At 38.0% G+C, this 24,177-nt stretch overlaps 1 protein-coding gene and 1 pseudogene across 7 annotated transcripts in view; one reads left to right on the top strand and one right to left on the bottom strand.

Moving 5' to 3' along the window:
* SPATA6 (spermatogenesis associated 6) overlaps positions 1-24,177 on the bottom strand; it is a 215,564-nt gene that overhangs the window by 177,580 nt on the left and 13,807 nt on the right. For all 7 annotated transcript variants that reach the window (XR_005242091.2, XR_005242090.2, XM_007978825.3 and 4 more), the window contains exons 2-3: positions 19,535-19,672; positions 18,072-18,120 (exon numbers count right to left, since the gene is read on the bottom strand). Coding sequence is in view for 5 of the 7 variants with exons in the window: in XM_007978825.3 (XP_007977016.1) it covers positions 18,072-18,120; positions 19,535-19,672 (187 nt within the window). In the remaining 2 variants the exon portion in view is untranslated. The remainder of the gene's footprint in view (positions 1-18,071; positions 18,121-19,534; positions 19,673-24,177) is intronic.
* Positions 11,486-11,597, top strand: LOC119626542 (U4 spliceosomal RNA; annotated as a pseudogene).

The raw sequence follows: 24,177 nt of genomic DNA, 5'->3' as shown, positions 1-24,177 counted from the left end.
CCTGCCCAAACTATAAAGATAAATTAGTTTGAATATATTTGTTATATAAATCCTTAGTCCTACAAGCTCTCCTGAGGACTGAGTCAGAAATATTCTCATGCACAGACTTTGAGGAATTTATTCTTAGCCTCATACCTTCACCTGAAAGCATTTTAACAGTTTCAAAAAACACTTTACCTGATAGTCCAGATATCAGGTAAGAACTAATTCCTAGAAGCTGAGAAGGAGGAGCTCTAATAAAACTGCTACTTTAGCTCCCTGTAGGCAAGAGAAATAAACAGAAACACCTAGTAACACACTGCAATATAAATAAAGATCATATCTTCTCTTTATCCAAAGGGTGGAAAAAGGAGACTGAAACAGCTATTCTATTATACATTTTCAAATACAATTTACATTTCCTAATCATAAGATTGTAACACTACAAACAGGTGTCTCTAAATAGGACAGTTCCAACAGTCATAAAAATGGTAACGAGAGGCAGTTATATGATGCATTTATGATATTTTGCTTAACTCTCTGGATATCAAACACCTAGTAGGTGCCAGGTACTATGCACTACAGATACAGCAGTGAAAGAAAGAAAGAAAAAAAAAAAAAAACAGGAAAAATCTCTATTCTTATAAAACTGTTATTCTAGTGAGATAAAAAATTCAAAAATAAATAATATGTCAAATATGTCAGTGCTAGAAAGAAAAACAGAAGAACCATTCATTCCTTTTGCCCTGAGTGGTACTTTTTACACCTTTTGCTTTGGCAAAAATATTATTAGCCTACCCTTTTACTCTCAAAACATATTGGTGTACAAGATACAGATCTAAAGATAATAGAATAGAATTGAGACATTGACCAAAGAGGAATGCTGTTCTATATATGTTGTTAAGAGAAGGCCTCTCTGATTATGATAAATCTGAGGAGTGACTGGAAGTAAGTGAGAGAGCAAGCCATATACACATTTGGAGGAAGAGCTTTTCAGGCAGTACATTTGTAGCAATATAGTGAGAGAACATCTGTGTGCACTTACGAGTGTGTGTGTGTGTGTGTGTGTCTGTAGATGAAAATCTGCAAACCTTCAGTGAAAGAAGATGAAAATCCAGTTTCAATAGAAAAATCTATGAAACAGAAAACTTTTTCATTCTCTTTCTTGCCTAAAAGTGGTTCCCAGGGTATACATTAGGCATAACTTATTTTGTTCTGGTAGATTCTAGAATTAAAACCATTTCCCTGAAGAGGAAACCTTCTCTATGAATGTAAAATTGCCCTATTGTGGCTTTTAATATCATTGGCATTTAATATAATTGTATTAATTTATGTAATATAACTATATAATTTATTAAATTATAATACATACAATCAATATATATCTCCCTAGAGTCTGAGGTGATTCTGGGTCCCTGGAGATTCCTTAGAGGAGCTTACAGGGTATGAAATAGAATTGGAAAGTTCTATAATAATACTAATAGTACTGACGCTAATAATACATCACTAATAATAATAAACAAGGAACATTTTAAGTAATTAGTATGTTCAACTGAGAGGTGAAGCCAGCTGGACTTCCTGAGTCAAGTGGGGACTTGGAGAACTTTTGTGTCTAAAAGATTGTAAATGCACCAATCAGCACTCTGTAAAAACGCACCAATCAGCACTTTGTGTCTAGTTAAAGGATTGTAAATGCACCCATCAGCACTCTGTAAAGACACATCAATCAGCACTCTGTCTAGCTAAAGGATTGTAAATGCACCAATTAGCACTCTGTAAAAATGCACCAATCAGCGCTCTGGGTCTAGCTACAGGATTCTAAATGTACCAATCAGCACTCTATAAAAATGCACCAATCAGCAGTCTGTAAGAATGCACCAATCAGTGCTCTGTGTCTTGCTAAAGGATTGTAAACACACCAATCAGCACTCCATAAAATGGACCAATCAGCACTCTGTAAAATGGACCAATCAGAAGGATGTGGGCGGGGACAAATAAGGAAATAAAAGTTGGCTACCCCAGCCAGCAGCAGCAACCCGCTCAGATCCCCTTCCATGCTGTGGCAGCTTTGTTCTTTCACTCTTCACAATAAATCTTGCTGCTGCTCACTCTTTGGGTCTGTGCCACCTTTAAGAGCTGTAACACTCACCACAAAGGTCCGTGGCTTCATTCTTGAAGTCAGCGAGACTGAGAATCCACCAGAAGGAACCAACTCCGGACACATCTTGGCGACCATGAAGGGACCATCGCCAAGCAGTGAGTACCATCGGACCCCTTTCCCTTGCTATTCTGTCCTATTTTTCCTTAGAATTTGGGGGCTAAATACCGGGCACCTGTTGGCCAGTTAAAAGCGACTAGTGCAGCCGCCGGACTAAAGACACAGTTGTCAGGCTTTCTGGGAAAGAGCTCTCTAACAACCCCCGACTCTTCGGAGTTGGGAGCATTGGTTTGCCTGGAACCAGTTTCCGCTTTTCCTGTACTTCCGGGCTGAGCCGAGGGTCGACAGAGAGGAGACATTCAGCTCCAGGATCCTGACAAAAAGTTGGTTGACGCTGTAGCCATGAGAGGAACTCTCAAAGTCACACCACCCAAGCAAGACTCGCCCACCTATCCTATGTATCCTAACCCTTGCCTCCTGGGTCCTAATGCCTGTCAGACAAACTTTCTCTTGCTTCTCTTCTCCAAGGCTAGTCCTGCTTCTAAAAACCACTCCCTGTCTCTGGTGCTTTTCTAGTTTCTCCTATAAGAATGATTTATAGTATAAACTTCAGGACTCTGTTACCTTCTTTAGGCACCTGAGCTCACCAATCAGAAAGACATAATTTTTACCCAAAGCCCCATTGGGTGGTGGGGACTATCTGGAATTTTAGGATCCCTCCTCAGACTAGCAGGCCTAACAAAAGCTATTCCTGAAGGTAGGATATGAGGAGTCACAGAAATTATATACTTCCTATTCATATGATGAGAAGTGAGGACAAAAGGCATCATTCTTCCAACCCTGGAGATCCCTTCCCTCCCTCAGGGTATGGCCTTCCACTTCATTTTTGGGGCATAACATCTTTATAGGACAGGGGAAAGGTCCCAATACTAATAGGAGAATGCTTAGGACTCTAACAGGTTTCTGAGAATGCATCAGTAAGGGCCACTAAATCCAATTTTTCTCAGTCCTCTTTGTGGTCTAGGAGGACAGGAAAGGGTGCAGGTTTTCAAGAATGCGTCGGTAAGGGCCACTAAATCCGACCTTCCTCGGTCCTCCTTATGGTCTAGGAGGAAAACTAATGTTTCTGCTGTGGTGTCACTGAGTGCAACTATTCCAATCAGCAGGTTCCAGGGACCGTTGCAGGTTCTTGGGCAAGAGGAGTTTCTGCTGCTGCATCGGTGAGTGCAACTATTCCAATCAGCAGGGTCCAGGGACCATTGCAGGTTCTTGGGCAAGAGTGGTTTCTGCCACTGCATCAGTGAGTGCAACTAGTCCAATCAGCAGAGTCCAGGGACCATTGCGGGTTCTTGGGCAAGAAGGGTTTCTGATGCTGCATTGGTCAGTGCAACTATTCCGATCAGCAGGGTCCAGGGACTGTTGTGGGTTCTTGGGCAAGAGGGAGAAAACAAACAAACCAAAACCACGGGCGGTTTTTTCTTTCAGATGGCAAACACTCAGGCATTAACAGGCTCACCCTTGAAATGCATCATACGCCATTGGGGCCAATTTGACCTGCAAACCCTGAAAAATCAGCAGCTTATTTTTTTCTGCACTGTGGCCTGGCCCTAGTATTCTCTCTCTGATGGGGAAAAAATGGCCACCTGAGGGAAGTATAAATTATAATACTATACTGCAGCTTGACCTTTTCTGTTAAGAGGGAAGGCAAATGGAGTGAAATATCTTATGTCCAAGGTTTCTTTTCATTGAAGGAGAATCCACAACTATGCAAAGCTTGCAATTTACATCCCACAAGAGGACCTCTCAGCTTACCCCCATGTCCTAGCCTCCCTATAGCTCCCCTTCCTATTAATGATAAGCCTCCTCTAATCTCCCCCACCCAGAAGGAAACAAGCGAAGAAATCTCCAAGGGACCATAAAAACCCCCTGGCTATCGGTTATGTCCCCTTCAAGCTATAGGGGTAGGGGAATTTGGCCCAATCCGGGTACATATCCCTTTCTCCCTCTCTGATTTAAAGCAGATTAAGGTAGACCTGGGGAAGTTTTCAGATGATCCTGATAGGTATACAGATGTCCTGCAGGGCCTAGGGCAAACCTGTCTCACTTGGAGAGATGTCATGCTATGGTTAGATCAAACCCTGGCCTTTAACAAAAAGAATGCGGCTTTAGCTGCAGTCCAAGAGTTTGGAGATACCTGGTATCTTAGTCAAGTAAATGACAGAATGACAACTGAAGAAAGGGACAAATTCCCTAACAGTCAGCAAGCCATCCCCAGTATGAATCCCCACTGGGACCTCGACTCAGATCATCGGGACTGGAGTCACAAACATCTGTTGACCTGTGTTCTAGAAAGACTAAGGAGAACTAGGGAAAAGCCCATAAATTCTTCAATAATGTCCACTGTAACTCAGGGAAAGGAAGAAAATCCTTCTGCCTTCCTCGAGTGGCTAAGGGAGGCCTTAAGAAAATATACTCCCCTGTCACCTGACTCACTTAAGGATCAACTGATCCTAAAAGGTAAGTTTATTACCCAATCAGTCATAAATATCAGGAGAAAGCTCCAAAAGCAAGCTCCGGGCTCTGAAAAAAATCTGGAGGCATTATTAAACCTGGCAACCTCAGTGTTCTATAACAGGGACCAAGAGGAATAGGCCAAAAAGGAAAAGCAAGATCAGAGAAAGGCCACAGCCTTAGTCATGGCCCTCAGACAAACAAACCTTGGCAGTTCAGAGAGGACAGAAAATGGAGCAGGCCAATCACCTGGTAGGGTTTGTTACCAGTGCGGTTTGCGAGGACACCTTAAAAAAGGCTGTCCAACAAGAAACAAGCTGCCCCACTGCCCATGTCCACTACATCGAGGCAATTACTGGAAGGTGCACTAACCCAGAGGACAAAGGTTCTATGGGCCAGAAGCCCCCAACCAGATGATCCAACAACAGGACTGAGGGTGCTCGGGGCAGGCAAGCGCCAACTCACGTCATCACCCTTACTGAGCCCCAGGTATGTTTAACCATTGAGGACCAGGAAATTGACTTCCTGCTGGACAGTGGCACAGCTTTCTCAGTGTTAATCTCCCGTCCCAGACAGCTGTCCTCAAGGCCCGTTACCATCTGAGGAATCCTGAGACAGCCTATAACCAGATATTTCTCCCACCTCCTCAGTTGTAACTGGGAGACTTTGCTCTTTTCACACGCCTTTCTTGTTATGCCTGAAAGTCCCATACCCTTATTAGGGAGGGACATATTAGCCAAAGCTGGAGCTATTAGCTACACGAATATGGGGAACAAGTTACCCATTTGTTGTCCCCTGCTTGAGGAAGGAATCAACCCTGAAGTCTGCGCACTGGAAGGAACAAACTCAAGCTCCAGCCTTAAGCCTTCCCACAGGACAAAACTTCTCTATATGTCACAGAGAGAGCAGGAATAGCTCTTGAGGTCCTTAATCAGATTCATGGAACAACCCCACAACCAGTGGCATACCTAAGTAAGGAAACTGATATAGTAGTAAAAGGCTGGCCTCACTGTTTATGGGTAGCTGCGGCGGTGGCCATCTTAGGATCAGAGGCTATCAAAATAATACAAGGAAAGGATCTTACTATGTGGATTACTCATGATGTAAATGGCATACTAGGTGCCATAGGAAGTTTATGGCTATTAGACAACTGCCTGCTTAGATACCAGGCACTACTCCTTGAGAGACCAGTGCTTCAAATATGCACGTGTGCGGCCCTCAACCCTGTGACTTTTCTCCCAGAGGATAGGGAACCAATTGAGCATGACTGCCAACAAATTACAGTCCAGACTTATGCCGCCTGAGAGGATCTCTTAGAAGTCCCCTTAGCTAATCATGACCTTAATCTATATACCGACGGAAGTTCATTTGTGGAGAATGGGATATAAAGGGCAGGTTATGCCATAGTGGTGTAACAGTACTTGAAAGTACTGTCAGGGACCGGTGCCCAGTTAGCAGAACTAGTGGCACTTACCTGAGCTTTAGAACTGGGAAAGGGAAAAAGAATAAATGTGTATACAGATAGCAAGTATCCTTATCTAATCCTATATGCCCATGCTGCAATATGTAAAGAAAGGGAATTCCTAACCACTCAGGGAACCCCCATTAAATACCACAAGGAAATCATGGAGTTATTGCACACAGTGCAAAAACCCAAGGAGGTGGCAGTCTTACACTGCCGAAGTCACCAAAAAGGGGAAGGAGAGAGGAGAACAGCAGCATAAGCGGCTGGCAGAGGCAGGGAAAGACCAGCAGAAAGGAAAGAGACAGAAAGTCAAAGAGAGAGAGAGAGAGAGAGAAGAAGAGACAGAGACAAAGAGGGAGTCAGAGAGAGAGAGAGAAAGAGAGAGACAGAAAGTCAAAGAAAGAAAGGAAGAGACAGACAAAGAGGGAGTCAGAAAGAAAGAGAACGACAAAGAAGTCAAAGAGAGAGATGGAAGTAGTAAAGAAAAAAGTGTACCCTATTCCTTTAAAAGCCAGAGTATATTTAAAACCTATAATTGATAATTGAAGGTCTTCTCTGCAACCCTGTAACACTCCAATACCACCTTGTTATCAGTGTAAACTAAGGTGTAGCCTGAAAGCACTGAGGCCACTGACAACCCATAGCCTTCCTATCAAAAATCCTTAACCCAGGAGGTTTCCTAACACGGAATCTAAATCTTAACTAATTACCATACAAAGGTCCGACCAGACCCAGAAGGAACACCCTTCAGGACAGGAGATAGATGGTTCCTCCCAGGCGATTAAGGAAAAAAGACACAATGGTTATTCAGTAAGTGATAAGGAAGCAGAGTTAAGAAAACTGCCTAATAATTGGTCTGCTCCAACTTGCGACTTGTTTGCACTCAGCCAAACCTTAAAGTACTTACAGAAACAGGAAGCAGCCATCTATACCAGTTCTAAGTTAATATGGACTGAACAAGGTTTTATTAATAGCAAAGAAAAATTAAAATCCCAAACTTACAAGGTTTTCAACAAAAGTAAAATATGGTAAAAGTTAACAGTGTAACACGTATTATCCTAACTTCCAATCTTATGGAAATCAGACCCTATCAGTGCCCCTCAAAGCTCAAGTCTGTCAGCGCAGGGCCATGCAACTAATACCCCTACTTACAGGGTTAGAAATGGCCACTGCTACAGGAAATAGAGAAGCAGGTTTATCTACTTCATTATCCTCCTACCACACACTCTCAAAGGATTTCTCAGAGAGTTTGCAAGAAATAACAAAATCTATCCAGTAAAGATAGTAACTACAATCCCAAATAGACTCTTTGGCAGCAGTGACTCTCCAAAACCACTGAGGCCTAGACTTCCTCACTGCTGAGAAAGGAGGACTTTGCACCTTCTTATGGGAAGAGTGTTGCTTTTACACCAACCAGTCAGGGATAGTATGAGATGCCACCCAGCATTAACAGGAAAAGGCTTCTGAAATAAGACAATGCCTTTCAAACGCTTATAACAACCTCTGGAGTTGGGTGACATGACTTCTCCCCTTTCTAGGTCCCATGACAGCCATCTTGCTATTACTCACCTTCGGGCCCTGTATTTTTAACCTCCTTGTCAAATTTGTTTCCTCTAGGATCGACACCATCAAGCTACAGATGGTCTTACAAATGGAACCCCAAATGAGCTCAATTAACAACTTCTAGCGAGGACCCCTGGACCAACCCACTGGCCCTTTGAATGGCCTAAAGTGTTCCCCTCTGGAGGACACTACAACTGCAGGGCCCCTTTTTGCCCCATCCAGCAGGAAGTAGCTAGAGTGGTCATCGCCCAGTTCCCAGCAGCAGTTGGGAGCCTGTTAAGAGGGGTGATTGAGAGGTGAAGCCAGCTGGAATTCCTGGGTGGAGTGTGGACCTGAAGAACCTCTGTGTCTAGCTAGAGGATTGTAAATGCAACCATCAGCACTCTGTAAAAACACACCAATCAGTGCTCTGTGTCTAGCTAAAGGATTATAAATGCACCAATAGCACTCTGTAAAAACGTACCAATCAGCACTCTGTCTAGCTAAAGGATTGTGAATGCACCAATCAGCACTCTGTAAAAACGCACCAATCAGTGCTCTGTGTCTAGCTTTAAAAGATTGTAAATGCCCCAATCAGCACTGTGTAAAAATGCAACAATTGGTACTCTGTGTCTAGCTGAAGGATTGTGAATGTATCAATCAGCACTCTGTAAAAATGCACCAATCAGCGCTCTGGGTCTAGCTAAAGGATTGTAAATGCACCAATCAGCACTGTGTGTCTAGCTAAAGGTTTATAAACACACCAATCAGCACTCTGTAAAACGGACCAATCAGTACTCTGTAAAATGGACCAATCAGAGAAGGACGTGGGCGGGGACGAATAAGGAAATAAAAGCTGGCCACCCCAGCCAGCAGCGGTGACCTACTCAGGTCCCCTTCCACGCTGTGGAAGCTTTGTTCTTTCACTCTTCACAATAAATCTTACTGCTGCTCACTCTTTGGGTCTGTGACACCTGTAAGAGCTGTAACATTCACCACAGAGGTCCGCAGCTTCATTCTTGAAGTCAGCGAAACCAAGAACCCACCGGAAGGAACCAACTCCAGACACACAAGGACTGTCAGAATCATTTGATCTGAGGTTACTCAAGGATCTGACCATTTATAGACTATCCAGTTAAAGGGGTGCTAGGGTCCCCTTGAGAATCTGGAGCATGTTCAATTTGTTTTTTAATAACATATTTCTTATTAATAAATTTTTGATTTTAGGCAGACAGATAAGCACATACTAGTTTTGTATTTTAGACAATAGGAAATGTATATATGACTCAATTCCAGTACTAGAATAGGTAGGTGAAAATTCCAGAAGATTCTACATTGGTTCAATAATTTTCCTTACTTGAAATTCTTCTCTATGCTTCCACTGACATACAACCAAACTGATTAAGTTATTTGGGCTTGACTTTATATTTTATTTAAATGGGTTATTTCTGTCATTTCTGCTATCATTCTGTGTTTAAATTTAAAGGCTCAGTACTATGGAGACACATTGTAGGAACATCTATGAGGTGCTGCCGGGGCATCTATTCCTCTCCTTTCCCCTTCCATTACAGATCTACGTAGTTCTTAAAAAGCTAACACATGTACCACCTGAATGAAAGGCAGAACATGTGTATATAGGCTACGCCAACAGCATACTACATCCCCCTTTCTACTCTGGTTATAATAAACCTCAAAGCTTGATGAAAAAAGTATGGAACACAGAACTCTTACTTATTCTTAAGGATATGGTGGGGAAGATATGAGGCCTCAGACCACTGCAATTTTGCTGCTATAAATTTTGCTGCCATACATGAGATTAAGATTCAAGAAAATATAACACTTATAAATGTATAAGCAATTAAGACAGAGCCTCAAAATAAATACATCACACTAGGTCCAATTAGGAGAGAGAAGCCACATAGGAAAAGTTTAATATAAAGAACAGTTAACTATAACAGGGTATTCAAGGAGTAAGAGACTGTCTAGGAAGATGTAAAAAGAATTTAAAATAATATAGGAATAGCAGGTAGAGAAGTAGCCATTACCCCTACGGCTCAGAGTACCAACAAAAAAACTACATAAGCCCTCTTCCCCAGTGTCGAGATCAGACCTTGTTGGAGAGGGTACAGTCTGGGCTCACTGAAAGAGAAGTCACTCTAGTGCTGTGCCAGTGGTACATACTGAAAATCTGCCCTGTGGAACTTGCCAGAAATTCTCCCTCTAGGATACCAGGGAGGCTATTTACAGGGAGATATTTCACCAGAAGCTTCACTGTAGAACCATCCAAAGAGAGGCCAACTAGGGGAAAACACTGCAGACCACCCTGTATTGCAATACCTGGCCACTTGAGAAGCTACATAGCCTTGAGAAGCCTGGTGCTGGAAAAAGTCAAGTGAATACATTGGTACCTGAAAGCAAAATCTGTTCCCCTGCAGTATTTCTTCAGGGTCCTCTAATATACAAAGCTTCAGTACCAGGTAGAGAAAAAAAAAATTTAAGGGTTTAAGTCAATTTCCACAGAACAGGAAAGAAGATTGAATTTGGTTAGGTGCAATAAATTGATAACCAGCAGATTATATGAAGCAAAACCTGATATAAATGAAAGAAGATATAATTCAATAATTATAATTAGACATTTAAATACCTTTCTCTTAGTAATTAGTAAAACAACCAACTCTCCCAAAAGAATACAATCAGAATGCACAAGACTTGAACATTACCAACTTAAATGACAGAAACAGATTGATACAGAATAACTCAATCAATGACAACAAAATACAGTTGACCTTAACTGCATAGGTCCATTTATACACGAATTTTCTTCTGCCTCTGCTACCATTGAGACAGCAAGACCAACCTCTTCTCTTTCTCTTCCTCCTCAGCCTGCTCAACATGAAGATGATGATAGACTTTTATGATGAACTTCTACTTAAAAAATAGTAAATATATTTTCTTTTTTCATGGTTTTCTTAACATTTGCTTTTCTCTAGCTTACTTTATTATAAGAATATAGTATATAATACATATAACAAACAAAATATGTGTTAATTGACTGCTTATGTTATTGGTAACACTTCTAGTCAAGAATAGGTTATTACTAGTTAAGTTTTCAGGGGAGTCAAAAGTTATACGTGGCTAGGCACGGTGGCTCATGCCTATAATCCCAGCACTCTGGGAGGCCAAGGCAGGTGGATCACCTGAGGTCAGGAGTTCCAGACAAGACTGGGCAACACGGCGAAACCCCACATGTACCGAAAATACAAAAATTAGCCGAACATGGTGTCACGCATCTGTAGTCCCAGCTACTCAGGAGGCCAAGGTAGGAGAATCACTTGAACCTGCGAGACGGAGCGTGCAGTGAGTTGACATCACACCACTGCACTCCAGGCTTGGCGACAGGGTAAGACTCCATCTCAGAACAAAAAAACGTTATACATGAATTTTCGATTACATGGGGGAGACAGCATCCCTAACTCCCATCTTGTTCAAAGGTCAACTGTACACAATCTTTTCAAGTGCACTTGGAACACTCTCAAGACCATAGGATAGGCCATAAACAAGCTGCAATAAATATAAAAAAGTTCAAATCTTACAAATTATGTTCTCTCACAACAACAGAATTAAATTAGAATCAACTTTAGAAAGAAATATAGGAAATCCCCAAATATTTGGAAATAAGATATTTCAAAAGAACCCACAAAGAGGAAATCAAACCAAAAAAAATTGGACAATATCTTAAAATTAATGGAAACAAAAATAACATCAAAATTTATGAAATAGGGCAAAGTCAGGGGGAAGATGGAAATTTACACTTTTAAAAGCTTGTATTAAGCTTTGCACATTGGTAGTATCGTAGCCAATGAGATTTATCCAAGGCATGATTATTGCTAATAAAAAGTTTATATTAGAAAGGAAAAAAATATCTGTAATCAATCATCTATGCTTCCACCTCAAGAAGCTGCCAGCCTGAGCAAAATGGCAAAACCCCATCTCTACAAAAAATAAAAAAATTAGCTGGGCATGGTGGCATATGCCTGTGGTCCCAGCTACTTGGGAAGCTAAGGTGAAAAAATCACTTGAACCTAGGATGTAGAGGCTGAGTCAGCCATGTTCATGCTACTGTACTCCAGCCTGGGTGACAGAGCAAGATCCTGTCTCAAAAAAAAAAGGATAAGCTGAAAAAGGATGAGTAAATCATAGGCAAAGTAGGTACAGGTTGAATATCCCTAATCCAAAAACATGAAATCCGAAATGTCCCAAAATCCAAAACTTTTTGAATGCTGACATTATGCCGCAAGTGGAAAATTCTACATGTATCATCACATGATGGGTCACAGTCAAAATGTAGGCACACAACAAGTTTATTCAGGGTCCCCACGGGAAAAAAAGACGTTCTCCATCCCCATCAGCAGCAATCTTTTCTGAGCACACCCATATTCCACCACACAAGAACACATACAAAAGGTAATAAAATGGCATGTGTGTAGGCTGAACATGCCAATGGCAAGTTCCCTACAATGCCTCACTCCATATAAATTCAGAGTCAGAAATGATGGTGATGTCAAATAATCACAGACTGTCCACACAGGTGGCTGAGATAGTGACATGTTTACTTTCTGATGGCTCAATATACACAAAATTTGTTTCATGCACAAATTATTTAAAATATTGTATAAAATTACCCTCACACTATTTGTACAAGGTATGTATGAAACATAAATAAATTTCATATTTACATTTAGGTCTCATCCACAAGATATCACATTATGAATATATGTGAATAATCCAAAATCCTTCTACAAGGACCAAACATTTCTGGTCCCAGGCATTTTGGATAAGGGACACTCAACCTGTAGAAGGAAGAAATACAAAGATCAAAATGAAAATCAATGAAATAGAACAGAAAAAAAGAATAGACAAAAATCATTGAAACAAAGAAATTGTTTCTTCAAAAATATCAAACTGATAAACTTTTAGGCTAACCATCCAAGAAAAAAGACAGAAAACACAAATTGCCAAAATCAATGAAAAAGAGAACATTGCTACTAATCTTGCAGAAATTAGAAGGATCCTAAGGGGAAAAGATGAACAACCTTATGCAAACAAGGTAGACATCTTAGATGAAAGACAAATACCTAGGAAGACACAAATATCAGAGCTAACTCAAAAAGAAATAAACATATAACAGGAATTTGATACAGTAAGTTAAAACCTTCCCACAAAGAAAAGCCCAGGCCCAAATGGCTTTGCTGATAAATTGAAACAAATATTTAAAGATAAAATAATTCCAATTCTAAATGAGCTCTTCCAGGTAACAGAGAATTTCTCAATCTATCATATGAGGCCAGTATTACCTGGATAACAAAGCAAGAAAATGAAATTATAAAACTACAGACCAATAGTCCTTATAAAGAGACACAAAAAAATCATTAACAAAATATTAGCAAACTAATATTCTGATTCTGGGAAAATATACAAGAATTTATATTTTATTAGTTTGCTAATATTTTGATTCTGGGAAAATAAAACCGATTCTGGGAAAATGTAAAAGGACTATATACTATGACCAAGTACAATTTATCCCAGAAATGACATGTCTGTTTAACACTGGAAAATCAATTAATGTAATAAACCACATTAACAGAATGAAGGGAAAAAACACATGATTACCTTGACATGGAAGAATGTACTTGACAAAATCCAATACCCACTCATGATAAAACCTCTCAAATAGCCCAGATTAGATCTCTTTATCTTATATAAATCATAGAGAATCTTCTGATAAAGGATATCTCTCTTACAAGAAAAACCACAGCCAACCTCACATTTTATGGAAGACTGAGTATTTTTCCCCTAACATCAGAAACAAGGCAAGAGTCTATGTTTACCACTTCTAGTCAACACTGTACTGAAGGTCCAAGCCAGTGGAGGAAGAAGAAGAGCAGGAGGAGGAAGAGAGGGAACAAGAGAGGGAGGAGGAAGACGAAGAAGAAGAGGGAGAGGAAGAGGAAGAAGAGGAGAAACGAAAGTAAAGGTACACAGATTGGAAAGAAAAAAGTAAAACTGCCATTATTCTCAGATCATATAATTCTGAATATAAAAATTAACCTATAACAACAACAATAAAAAACCTACCTGAACTAAAAAATGTTTAGCAGGTGCAGAGTTCAAGATATATAAAATCTATTTTATTTCTAAAATACAGCATACAAGAATTTAAAAATAAAATTAATGAAACAATTCTATTCATAATAGCATAAAAAATAATAAAATACTTGGAAATAAATCCAACAAAAGAAATGCATACTGTATACTAAAAACTCTAAAACATTGTTGAGAGAAATTAAAGATCTAAAAAAAAAAAAAAAAAAAAAAAAGAAAAGACATACCAAGTTCATAGATCAGAGATTTAATAGGTTTAAGAAAGCAGTTCTCCCCTAAATTCATCTCTAAATTCAACACTATTTCTGTCAACACTGTTCCTATTCAACATTCTTCTTATGTAGTTCCAAGCCAGCTTTTATGTTGAAACTGACAAGCTGACTCAAATTTATATGATATGCAGAGGACCCAGAAATAGTCAAAACAAAGTTGAAGAACTTACACAATATAACTTCAAAACTTACCATAAAGTTAAAGACAGTGGTACTGACATAAGGATAGACATACAGATGTGTGGAACAGACTAGACAGTCCAGAAGTAAACTCCCACATTTACAGTCAATTGGTTTTCAACAAAGGTGCAAAGATGATTAAATGAGGAAAAGGACAGTCGTATCAACAAATGATGCTGAGACAACTGGATAGCCATCCACCAAAAACAAACAAAAAAACTATACCCTTACCTCACCCCATACATAAAATGTAACTCAAACTATATGATAGGCCTAAAGGCAAGAGATAAAAATATAAAACATCTAGAAGAAAAGACAGGAGAAAATGTTTGTGACCTTGGGTTAGGCAAATATTTCATAGACATGACAGCAAAACCATTTTAAAAATTGATAAATTAGACTTAATAACTTTCAGTTTTCAAAAGACACTATTGAGAGAATAAAAAGACAAACCACAGACTGGGAAAAGTATTTACAAATCATATATCTGATAAAGGATTTATATTTAGAATTTTTTTAAAAAAAAACTTACAACTCAGTACAAAGACAACCCATTGCAAAACTGGGCAAAAGATTTGAATAAGAATTTTCCAAGAAAAAATGAATAGCTAATAAGCTCATGTAAATATGTTCAAAATCATTAGTCACTATTAAATTGCAAATGAAAAATACAATAAGCTACTGTTACACACCATCCAAAAGACTGACAATATCAAATCTTGAGGATGATGTTGAGAAATTGAAACATTCATACATTGTTGGCGGGAATGTAGAACGGTACAGTAATTTGGAAGACAGGTTGACAGTTTCCTAAAATTCTAAACATATACTTAGCATACAACCCAGCACATATCCACATATTCATACCAACATGATTAATAATTGCCCAAAACTGAAAACAGTCCAAATGTCCATCAAATAGTCAATGTGGAAGGGAAACATTCCATACAACAGAATACTATTCAGCAATAAAAAGGAATGAATTACTTGGATGTGGAACAACATGAATGATTCTGATAAACATTACTCTAAATGAAAAGAAACCAGAGAAAAAAGACTATATATTATATAACTCTTCAGATGAAATTTTTAGAAAAGGCAAATATAGAGAGACAGAAAATACATTGGTTTCTGGGGACTGGGAGGTGGGCATAGGGACTGACTGCAAATAGGCATCAGGAACTTTTTGGGGTGGTAGAGACATTCTAAATTGGAAAATGATGATGATACACAATTGTATAAATCTTCTAGAAATCATTTTAACTATAGTTACAATGGGCGAATTTTATGACATATAAATTATACCTCACTAAAGCTGTTAAATAAAGTAAGGGAAGCAGGGAATGAAGGATTTGCCCAGCCTTTCCTCTAGGAACTATATTTCAAAGTAACAAAATTGCTGATTAGGAAAATTTCTCTTATAGAAAAATTCTAGCTAATAAATACAAAAGAATGACAATATTAGAAAAATAGTAATGTGCAACCCGTAAGGAAAAAATAGATCTCAAGGGATACTACAGCTATTACATGAAAAGCTGATGAGGCGCCTTATAATGGAGGAATCAGGCTGATGCTGTCTGGAGCCAAATTATCATTCTTAGCATGACTAAATGTAAAACAATCAGATATTTTATGCAACTTGGCATAATGCCATTAAGTATACAGCACCAACTATGAAGATTTCTTGCTAAAGTAACAAAATAAGCCAGAATCTAATCAAACCTCTATGTCTAATTATCAGTTTATAAAACAAGTAATAAACAATCTAAGCAACATTTTAAGGAAGCAATCAGCCAAACCCGAACTATATGACATTCTAAATGACCTAGTTTTTCTAACAAACCCATAGTATTAAAAACAAAAAAAAGTGTAGGACACTACTACAGGAAAAGAGAGAGAAATCAACATATATGGTGTGTGAACCACACCTGATTTTAACAAATCAATTGCAGAAAGACACTTTGGGGATAACTAGGGATATGTGAATTATGACTGTTTGATTTTATTAAGAAATTACTGATTTTGTTAGGTGTGATACCAGCATGGCAGTTCTATATTTTTTAAAGCCCTTATCTGTTAGAGGTCATACCAAAGTATTTATGGTGAAATGACATAATGCATAGGATTTGCTTTTAAATATTCCAGCAATGCTCTTCAGGTGGCAGAGTGAACATGTAATAAGATTGGCAAAATGCCAAAAATTATTGAAGCTGGGTGACAGATACACAGGATTTCATCACATTCTATTCTCTCCACTTTTAGTGTTGGTATTATAAACTCATCCATTTTTTTTTAAATTAAGGAACCAAAAAAGATTGCAAAATGGTATAGTAAGGGAGGAGTAAAAGACAAAAGAGCTCAAAGCACATTAGAGAGGTCAAGGATAAAGACTAACATGGAAGTAATCAGAGGATAGCTAATACATGAAGCCAAGTCTTTGGAGAGTATTATATAAGGAGACACCATAAACAAAGTATAAAAAGAGATCAGAGAAGAAAGCCAGTGGAATATTAATATTTGAAGATAGGGCAGAGAAAGATGAATTTAAAAAGGATATGAAAAAGTAGAATACTAGTAGTTGGGAAGAGAGCCCAAGGAAAAAAAAAAATCAGGGAAATCAAAGAAAGAAAATTTCCAAAAAATAATAAACACTAAGTACACTTCTTATAACCTTAAAATTTCAAATCAAATGGGATAAAAAAGGCATTATTTTTTAACAGAAGAATTTCAAAATGAGAGAAATGTTTATCTTCACTTTTTTTAAAGATACACAGTTTCCCAGATACTGAACAAGATGTTCAGTAAACATTAAAATTCATATATCCATTAGCACCAAACTGCCACCTAGCTAGTCTACTGCAGTGGAAAATATAATACCAAGGGCTAGAACAGCTATACAAAATAAATAAGATACTGACATTGGCCATAAAGAGTTATTGGGAGAAGAGTCACTAAACTATAAGCTCCATGAGATAGACAATGGGCCAGAGTTTTCCTCCCTATATACCCAGATTCTTGCATGTTCCAGGCTACATGTTTCTACATTGCTAGAGTTGCAATGGGACCAGCAGGGGAGGCCAAATGGAAAGGAAAGTTAATAATGATTATGCTCAATTTTACTGGCCTTTTGAGCCACAGTTATACATTACATCAATCTGGTGATCCCAGAGCCCTTTCTAATTACAAAGATAAATTAACAGAGCTTTTCATTTAACACCCAGAGCTTAAGAAGTGTACACTCTTGCACTGCTGCTCTCACAAATAGTTGTATCTTTTTATAGTTGATTCTGAGTACTCTGAAGAATTTACTTGTTACGTAGAGCCTTGGAAAAATGTATTTTTCAAATAATTTATTAACGTAATGAATACAATGTAAAGTGCAAAAGCATATATTTTAAGCTATCATTACTTTGATCTTATTCACTCTCTTGACTTGAAATACACTGAGGTTGAAGACATATTTCTGTTTGCAGGGCAAAATCTCACGTAACATGAATCTCTATCATTATATCACAAACACCCCATATCGTCTTAATCAATAAAAAGTTTAAATAAGTCTCAGTTTTCCATAAACCAAACACACAAAAAAAGAAGTAATTCTCAGCCTCTCTGCAGCATATACATCTTTTATTATTTCCAGGAATATTCTGAAATTCTAAAAAGTATTAAAAAGTCTCAGCTCAAGATTTTTTAAGTTCTACTAACCCCTTTTAAACTTTTATTTAACCCAAGATTAAAGATCATAAGGATAATAAATCCTAAAATGTCTTAGAATCAGGAATTTAAAAGTTAAAAAACTTACATTCAAGCTGTGTAACCACATCTCCAGGATCTACTGCTTCCGGGAACACCTACAGTGAGAAGATACAGGGAGAGGCAGGAAGGAAGATATGTATGAATATTTTTTTCTCCCCTCATTCCCAAAATATCATTCCTTTCACAATCACAGAAACTTTTGACATTATTGAGAACTGTCAGTTCCTCTCTGCTTCCCATCACTACAAAATATTCTACAAATAAACTTTACAGCTTGCGCTGCCTCCGTCTCCAACTTCCTCTGCTAGTATTCTTCCTCCTGTTACCATGATCATACTAGGCCTTCTTGGTGTTCCTCCAATGCATCAAGATTATTCTCAACAACAAGTCTTTATATTTGTTATTCCTCTACTTAGAATGCTCTTCTCCTAGACCTTCAAATAAGAGTGATATAATTTCATAATTCAGGCTCAGCTTAAATGCTATTGCCTTCTCTGACCACCTTTTACAATAGACAATCCCCCAAATCCCTGTACCCGCCCATTACCCTCTTCATGCACTTATCACTATCTAAAATTATTCACGTATTTATTTGGTTATTGTCTGTTTCCCCCATTACAATGAAAGCTCCCAGAGGGGAGGATTTTGCCTTGTTTACCATATGTCCTCAGTGCCTAGAAAAGTTCACGGAATAGAGTAGGTTCTGGAGAAAAAGAAGAAAGAAGGAATAAGGGAAGAAAGGAAGGTGAGAAGAAAGGAAAGAAGACGAGAAAGAAGGAAATTAAAAAGTAAGAAACACAATTGGTAATAATTAACCAAAAGCAGCAGTTTTAGGGGAAAAAAAAGACTTATAGAAGGAAGTACCAAGAAACAGTCATAAGTAAAATACTGTATATTCTTTGTTTTTTAGATGGAGTCTTACTCTGTCACCCAGGCTGGAGTGCAATGGTGCAATCTCCTCTTACTGCAACCTCCACCTCCCAGATTCAAGCAATTTTCCTGCCTCAGGCCCCTGAGTAACTGGGATTATAGGCATGCACCACCACATACAGCTATTTTTCGTATTTTTAGTAGAGACAGGGTTTCACCATTTTGACCAGGCTGGTCTCAAATTCCTGACCTCAGATGATCCACCAGCATCGGCCTCCCAAAGTGCTGGGATTACAGGCATGAGCCACCGCGCCCAGCTGATATATTCGCATCTATTAATGACTTTGCTCTCTTTTTATGAAAATCATTATTTAGAAATCAAGATTCTATGTTACATAAAGTCCACTAAATCAATTTTAGGAATAAGCTAATCAAAGAAAAAAAGGCAAGTGATTCAATGCATATTTAATGCAAATTTTCAAGCTTCCAGACTTCAGTTACAAATATCCTTTTGAATTAAACCAAAGCACACAGTCAGCAGTAATACTTTCTGTTATGGGCTTTTATTCAAAAATTGGAACCACTTTGATTTTTTTGTTTGTTAATACTTGATCTGATTGATCCGATATTTGAACTCACCTTTTCAAACACCATTCTGGCATTGAAGACCAGTGGAAAAGTGGCTGGGACACATTGTGTCTTTTTGTATTGGCCAAACACACAGATGCTAAGATAGATGTCCTCTTTGTCTTTAAGCACGACTCCTGGGCAAGTTACCTGAAAGAAATTAGATAAAATGGATGTAACTGCTTTATAAATTCCCTGAACTATCCTACTAAAATAACTTATTGTCAATATTACATAAAAACATTAGTCTGCTAACCTAATAAAAAATACTCACAAATAGAGAGAGAGAGAGAGAGAGAGAGAGAGAGAGAGAGGGACAGAGAGAGACTAGTGTTTACAGATTTAAATGAAATGCTTTTATAACTTCCATCCCTCTGAGAAAACTATGATTTTACATTTGGTTACTTGTGCCACATTTGAAGTTCTATGTACTAGCTCTTGGGACAGACACTAATAGTTTTAAACAGTCAGCCTGAGGCTCCCACTTTATGCTGAATGCTGACATAAAGTTACTCAGTATTATTTAATCACAAGATTAACACTCAGCAGAAATAAAACATTAGAGAATAAAAAAAACACCGATAAAAACCACAAATCTGACTTCTAGCACCCAAAATCGCAGTTCACAGATACCTTCATCAAAAGCAATATGACAAAGTTTCAAAGCTAATAAATTGAAAGTTTCTAGCCAATAAAGTACTTTTTACATATTAAATTGTACTTAACTATTCTCATTGTGCTTGACAGAAAATATAGGCATAAAATGTGTGGTTATTAAATAACACATAGCACAGTCTCTCCAGTACCTACCATATTCTATTGCCAGTGATCAACTACACCCTTAGCAGAATATTAAAGGCTCTCTAAGATTTGAGTCCAATATAATGTTACCCAACACTCCCAACAACACATTCAAAGTACATTTTTTATTGTTCTCTTTTCTTGACTCATGTTCTTTCATCATCTGTATAATGTAACATAATATAATATAATGTAAGGAGCAGTAACTCCTTACTACTCCATTCCATCTCCTCCTCATTTATTCCTACCACCTGCCAAGACATATATCAATGAATATCTCCTACACAAAACTTCTCTTGATTCACCATTATTCGATTCAACCTAATTCAAACATTTATTATGAACTTACTATATGCAAGTAAGTAGGTCTTAAATTTCTGTAGCATTTTGTAATTATGGTACAAATTATTGTGTACATTCATTTTAATTAAGTGGGTACATATCACCTCTTGATCATAAATTTCCTGAGGACAGAAATTTTCTTATCATCATCATTGTATCCAAAGATACAGACTTTCAATATTAAGAAAAAGCATAGAGGTTATCTAGTCCAGCTTTGAGTTTTTTATATGTGAAACAAACAGAGCCCCAGGAAAGTTAAAGTGATCTACTAACTTAAGGTCACAAAGTAAATGAGTCATAAGATTAAATAAGTTAATATATTCAAAGTGCTTACAGCAGTGCTTGACAGAACATTCATTAATACTATCATAATTATTAGATTAAAAACCATATCATCTGCCATCTTACCACACTATTACATTGAATAAATGAACTTCACATCCTTTTGTATATACTAATTATCTTCTCTGCTAGCTATTTGACTCCATCTCCCTGTTACCCTATGTTCCACTTTTGCTCTAATATATTCCCAATTGATCATTAAAATAAGGGTCCTTAGCAAATCTCATTCTGTCCATAAGGTTCATTTCTTGCTTTGCCTCATTAAAACTAAAACCATCTTAAGATTCCCTCTAAATCTGCGCTGTCCAAAATGGTAGGCACTAGCCAATTACGCCCAGAGATACAGCTAGTCTAACTTAAAATGGGCTGTAAGTATAAAATACAAATGGATTTTTAAGACTCAGTAAAAAAATCTGTAAAATATTTCATTAATAACTGTTATATTAATTGCGTGTTGAAATGATATTTTGAATACATTGATTTAAATAAAATATATTATTACTTTTGACTACTTCTTCAATTTTTTTGTTTTTTTTTGAGACAGAGTCTCACTCTGTTGCCCAGGCTGGAGTACAGTGGTGTGATCTCGGCTCACTGCAAGCTCCACCTCCCGGGTTCACGCCATTCTCCTGCCTCAGCCTCCAGAGTAACTGGGACTAAAGGCGCCTGCCACCACACCTGGCTAATTTTTTGTATTTTTAGTGGAGACAGGATTTCACTGTGTTAGCCAGGATGGTCTTGATCTCCTAACCTGTGATATGCCTGCCTTGGCCTCCCAAAGTGCTGGGATTACAGGCGTGAGCCACCACACCTGGCCTACTACTTTAACCTTTTTAAATGTAGCTATTAGGATATTTAACTTTATATACTTGGCTCAAATTCGAGGCTCTTACATTTTTTTCTGGACAGTACTGCTCTAATTATCCTCACTGGAAACTGCTGAATCTCTATCCAATTTGTAACATATGCAAGAAGGCATTACTTGTTTTTTTCACCTACAATTCTACAAATTCTGCTGTCTCTTAAAAGAACACCCAGAAGCTCTCCAAAAAGAAAGCCAGAAAAGGGAAGTTAAAGGAAATCAGATGGGTGGTTGACTTAAATCACCTTGACAAGCTATGACATAGACTTGGCAATTCAGAAGCGCATACACATGTGCAAAGCTGTTCATGTGCCCAGAAATGACCTGAGAAAGCCATAACCCTTCATCTCTGGTTGACCTTGAGGCTTTGAGAAAGTTGGAAGTGAAGGCTAAGGCAGAGTTGTAAATGGCTGCCAGGGCACAGAAAGCATACCCCAGGACATACACAGAGAACCTTGACAATGGCTGAAAGACCTCTTGGTTCAAACATTTAAGGAAATAGAAGGCCAATCTTTAGGAGACCATAAAGTTAACTGAGCAAAGCTGTCAGTGGCTACACATGACAAAGATTACAGATTTTACAGAGTTAGTTCAGGAAATTAATTAAACAAAAAACAATAATACCAGACAACAAACTCAGGAGAAAGGGAGGGAGCTCTGATTTACACAGTCCCACATAATTTAAAAAGTCCAATTTTCAACAAAAATTACAACATGCAAAGAAATAGGAAGCACAGCCCATACAAGGGGGAGGGGGAAGAAAAGAAAAAAGAGCAGTCAATAAAAACTGTCCCTGAGGAAGCCCAGAAGTTGGGCTTACTAAACAAAGATCTGAAATCTATTATAAATAAAACAAAGAACTAAAGGAAATCTTACCTAATGATCTAAATGAAAGTATGGCAATGCTGTCTCATCAAATAAGAAATATCAGCAAAAAGATAAAAATTTTTAACAGAACCAAATAAAAATTCTAGAGTTAAAAAAGTGCCAAAATTAAATTAAAAATTCACTAGAGAAGTTCAAGAGGAGATATGAGCTGTCAGAAGAAAGAATAAGGGAACCTGAAAATATGTCAATTAAGATTATCTAGTCTGATTAACAGAAGGAAAAATGAACAGAGTTTAAGACCTGTGGGATACCACCAAGCACAGTAAAATAAATATAATGGGAGCCTCAGAAAGGATATCACAAGAAATGATGTATGAAATCTTCTGATCTTTAAAGAAAACCAATCAAAAAATCAAACAAGATAAAAGAAATCAAGGGAGGATAACTTGAGGCCAGGAATTCAAGACCAGCCTGGGCAACATAGTGAGATCCTCTCTCTACAGAAAAAAATTTTAAAGTTTTTAAAAGATCAAAGAAATCCAACCTGTGCACCTAATAAACTTTCAAAAGAAGAGAATCCATCCGGGCATGGTGGCTCACGCCTGGAATCCCAGCACTTTGGGAGGCCCACATGGGCGGATCTCTTGAGGTCAGGAGTTCGAGACCAGCTTTGCCAACATGGCAAAACCCCATCTCTACTAAAAACACAAAAATTAGCTGGGCATGGTGGCACATTCCTGTAATCCCAGCTACTCAAGAGGCTGAGGCAGGAGAATCGCTTGAACCTGGGAGGCAGAGGTGGCAGTGAGATGAGACTGCACCACTGCACTCCAGCCTGGGCAACAGAGCAAGACTCCATCTCAAAAAAAAAGAAAAACAAAATGAAAAAAAGAGAATCCAATGAACTCTCAAGAAGAGAGAATCTTGAAAACAACAAGAGAGAAGTGATTCAGCAGGCAGCAATAATCTTCAGTAAGATTAACGGCTGATTTCTCATCAGAAACATGAAGCCAGTAGGAAGAGTGATAACTGACTCAAAGTGCTGACAGAAGAAAACTTTCAAACAATAATTCAATACCCACAAAAGTTTTCTTTCAAAAAGTAAATAAAACTAAGTAATTCCCAAATAAACAAAAACTGAGATAGTTCATCACTAGCAGAACTTCCCTATCAAAAATACTTAAAGAGAATCTTTCAGGTTGAAATGAAAGGATACTAGACATAGGCTCATATCCACATTAAAAAAAGAGCACCAGTAAATGAAACTATATAGAGTAAATATAAAAACAGTATAAATGCATTTCTCACTCATTTCTCCTATTTTATTTCAAAGACAATTACAGAAAGCAACAATTATAAAACTGTGCTGGTTTTATGATTGTTTATAAAATGTATAAACTTATATTTATAAAAATGTAATTTGTATGAGAATAATATAAAGGGAGGGAGAATAGAACAAAATAGAAGGAAAGGTTTTATG

Source organism: Chlorocebus sabaeus, chromosome 20 (assembly GCF_047675955.1).
Source record: "Chlorocebus sabaeus isolate Y175 chromosome 20, mChlSab1.0.hap1, whole genome shotgun sequence".
NCBI lineage: Eukaryota > Metazoa > Chordata > Mammalia > Primates > Cercopithecidae > Chlorocebus > Chlorocebus sabaeus.
Note: the sequence above shows the minus strand (reverse complement) of the source record. Positions and strands in the feature narration are given on the sequence as shown.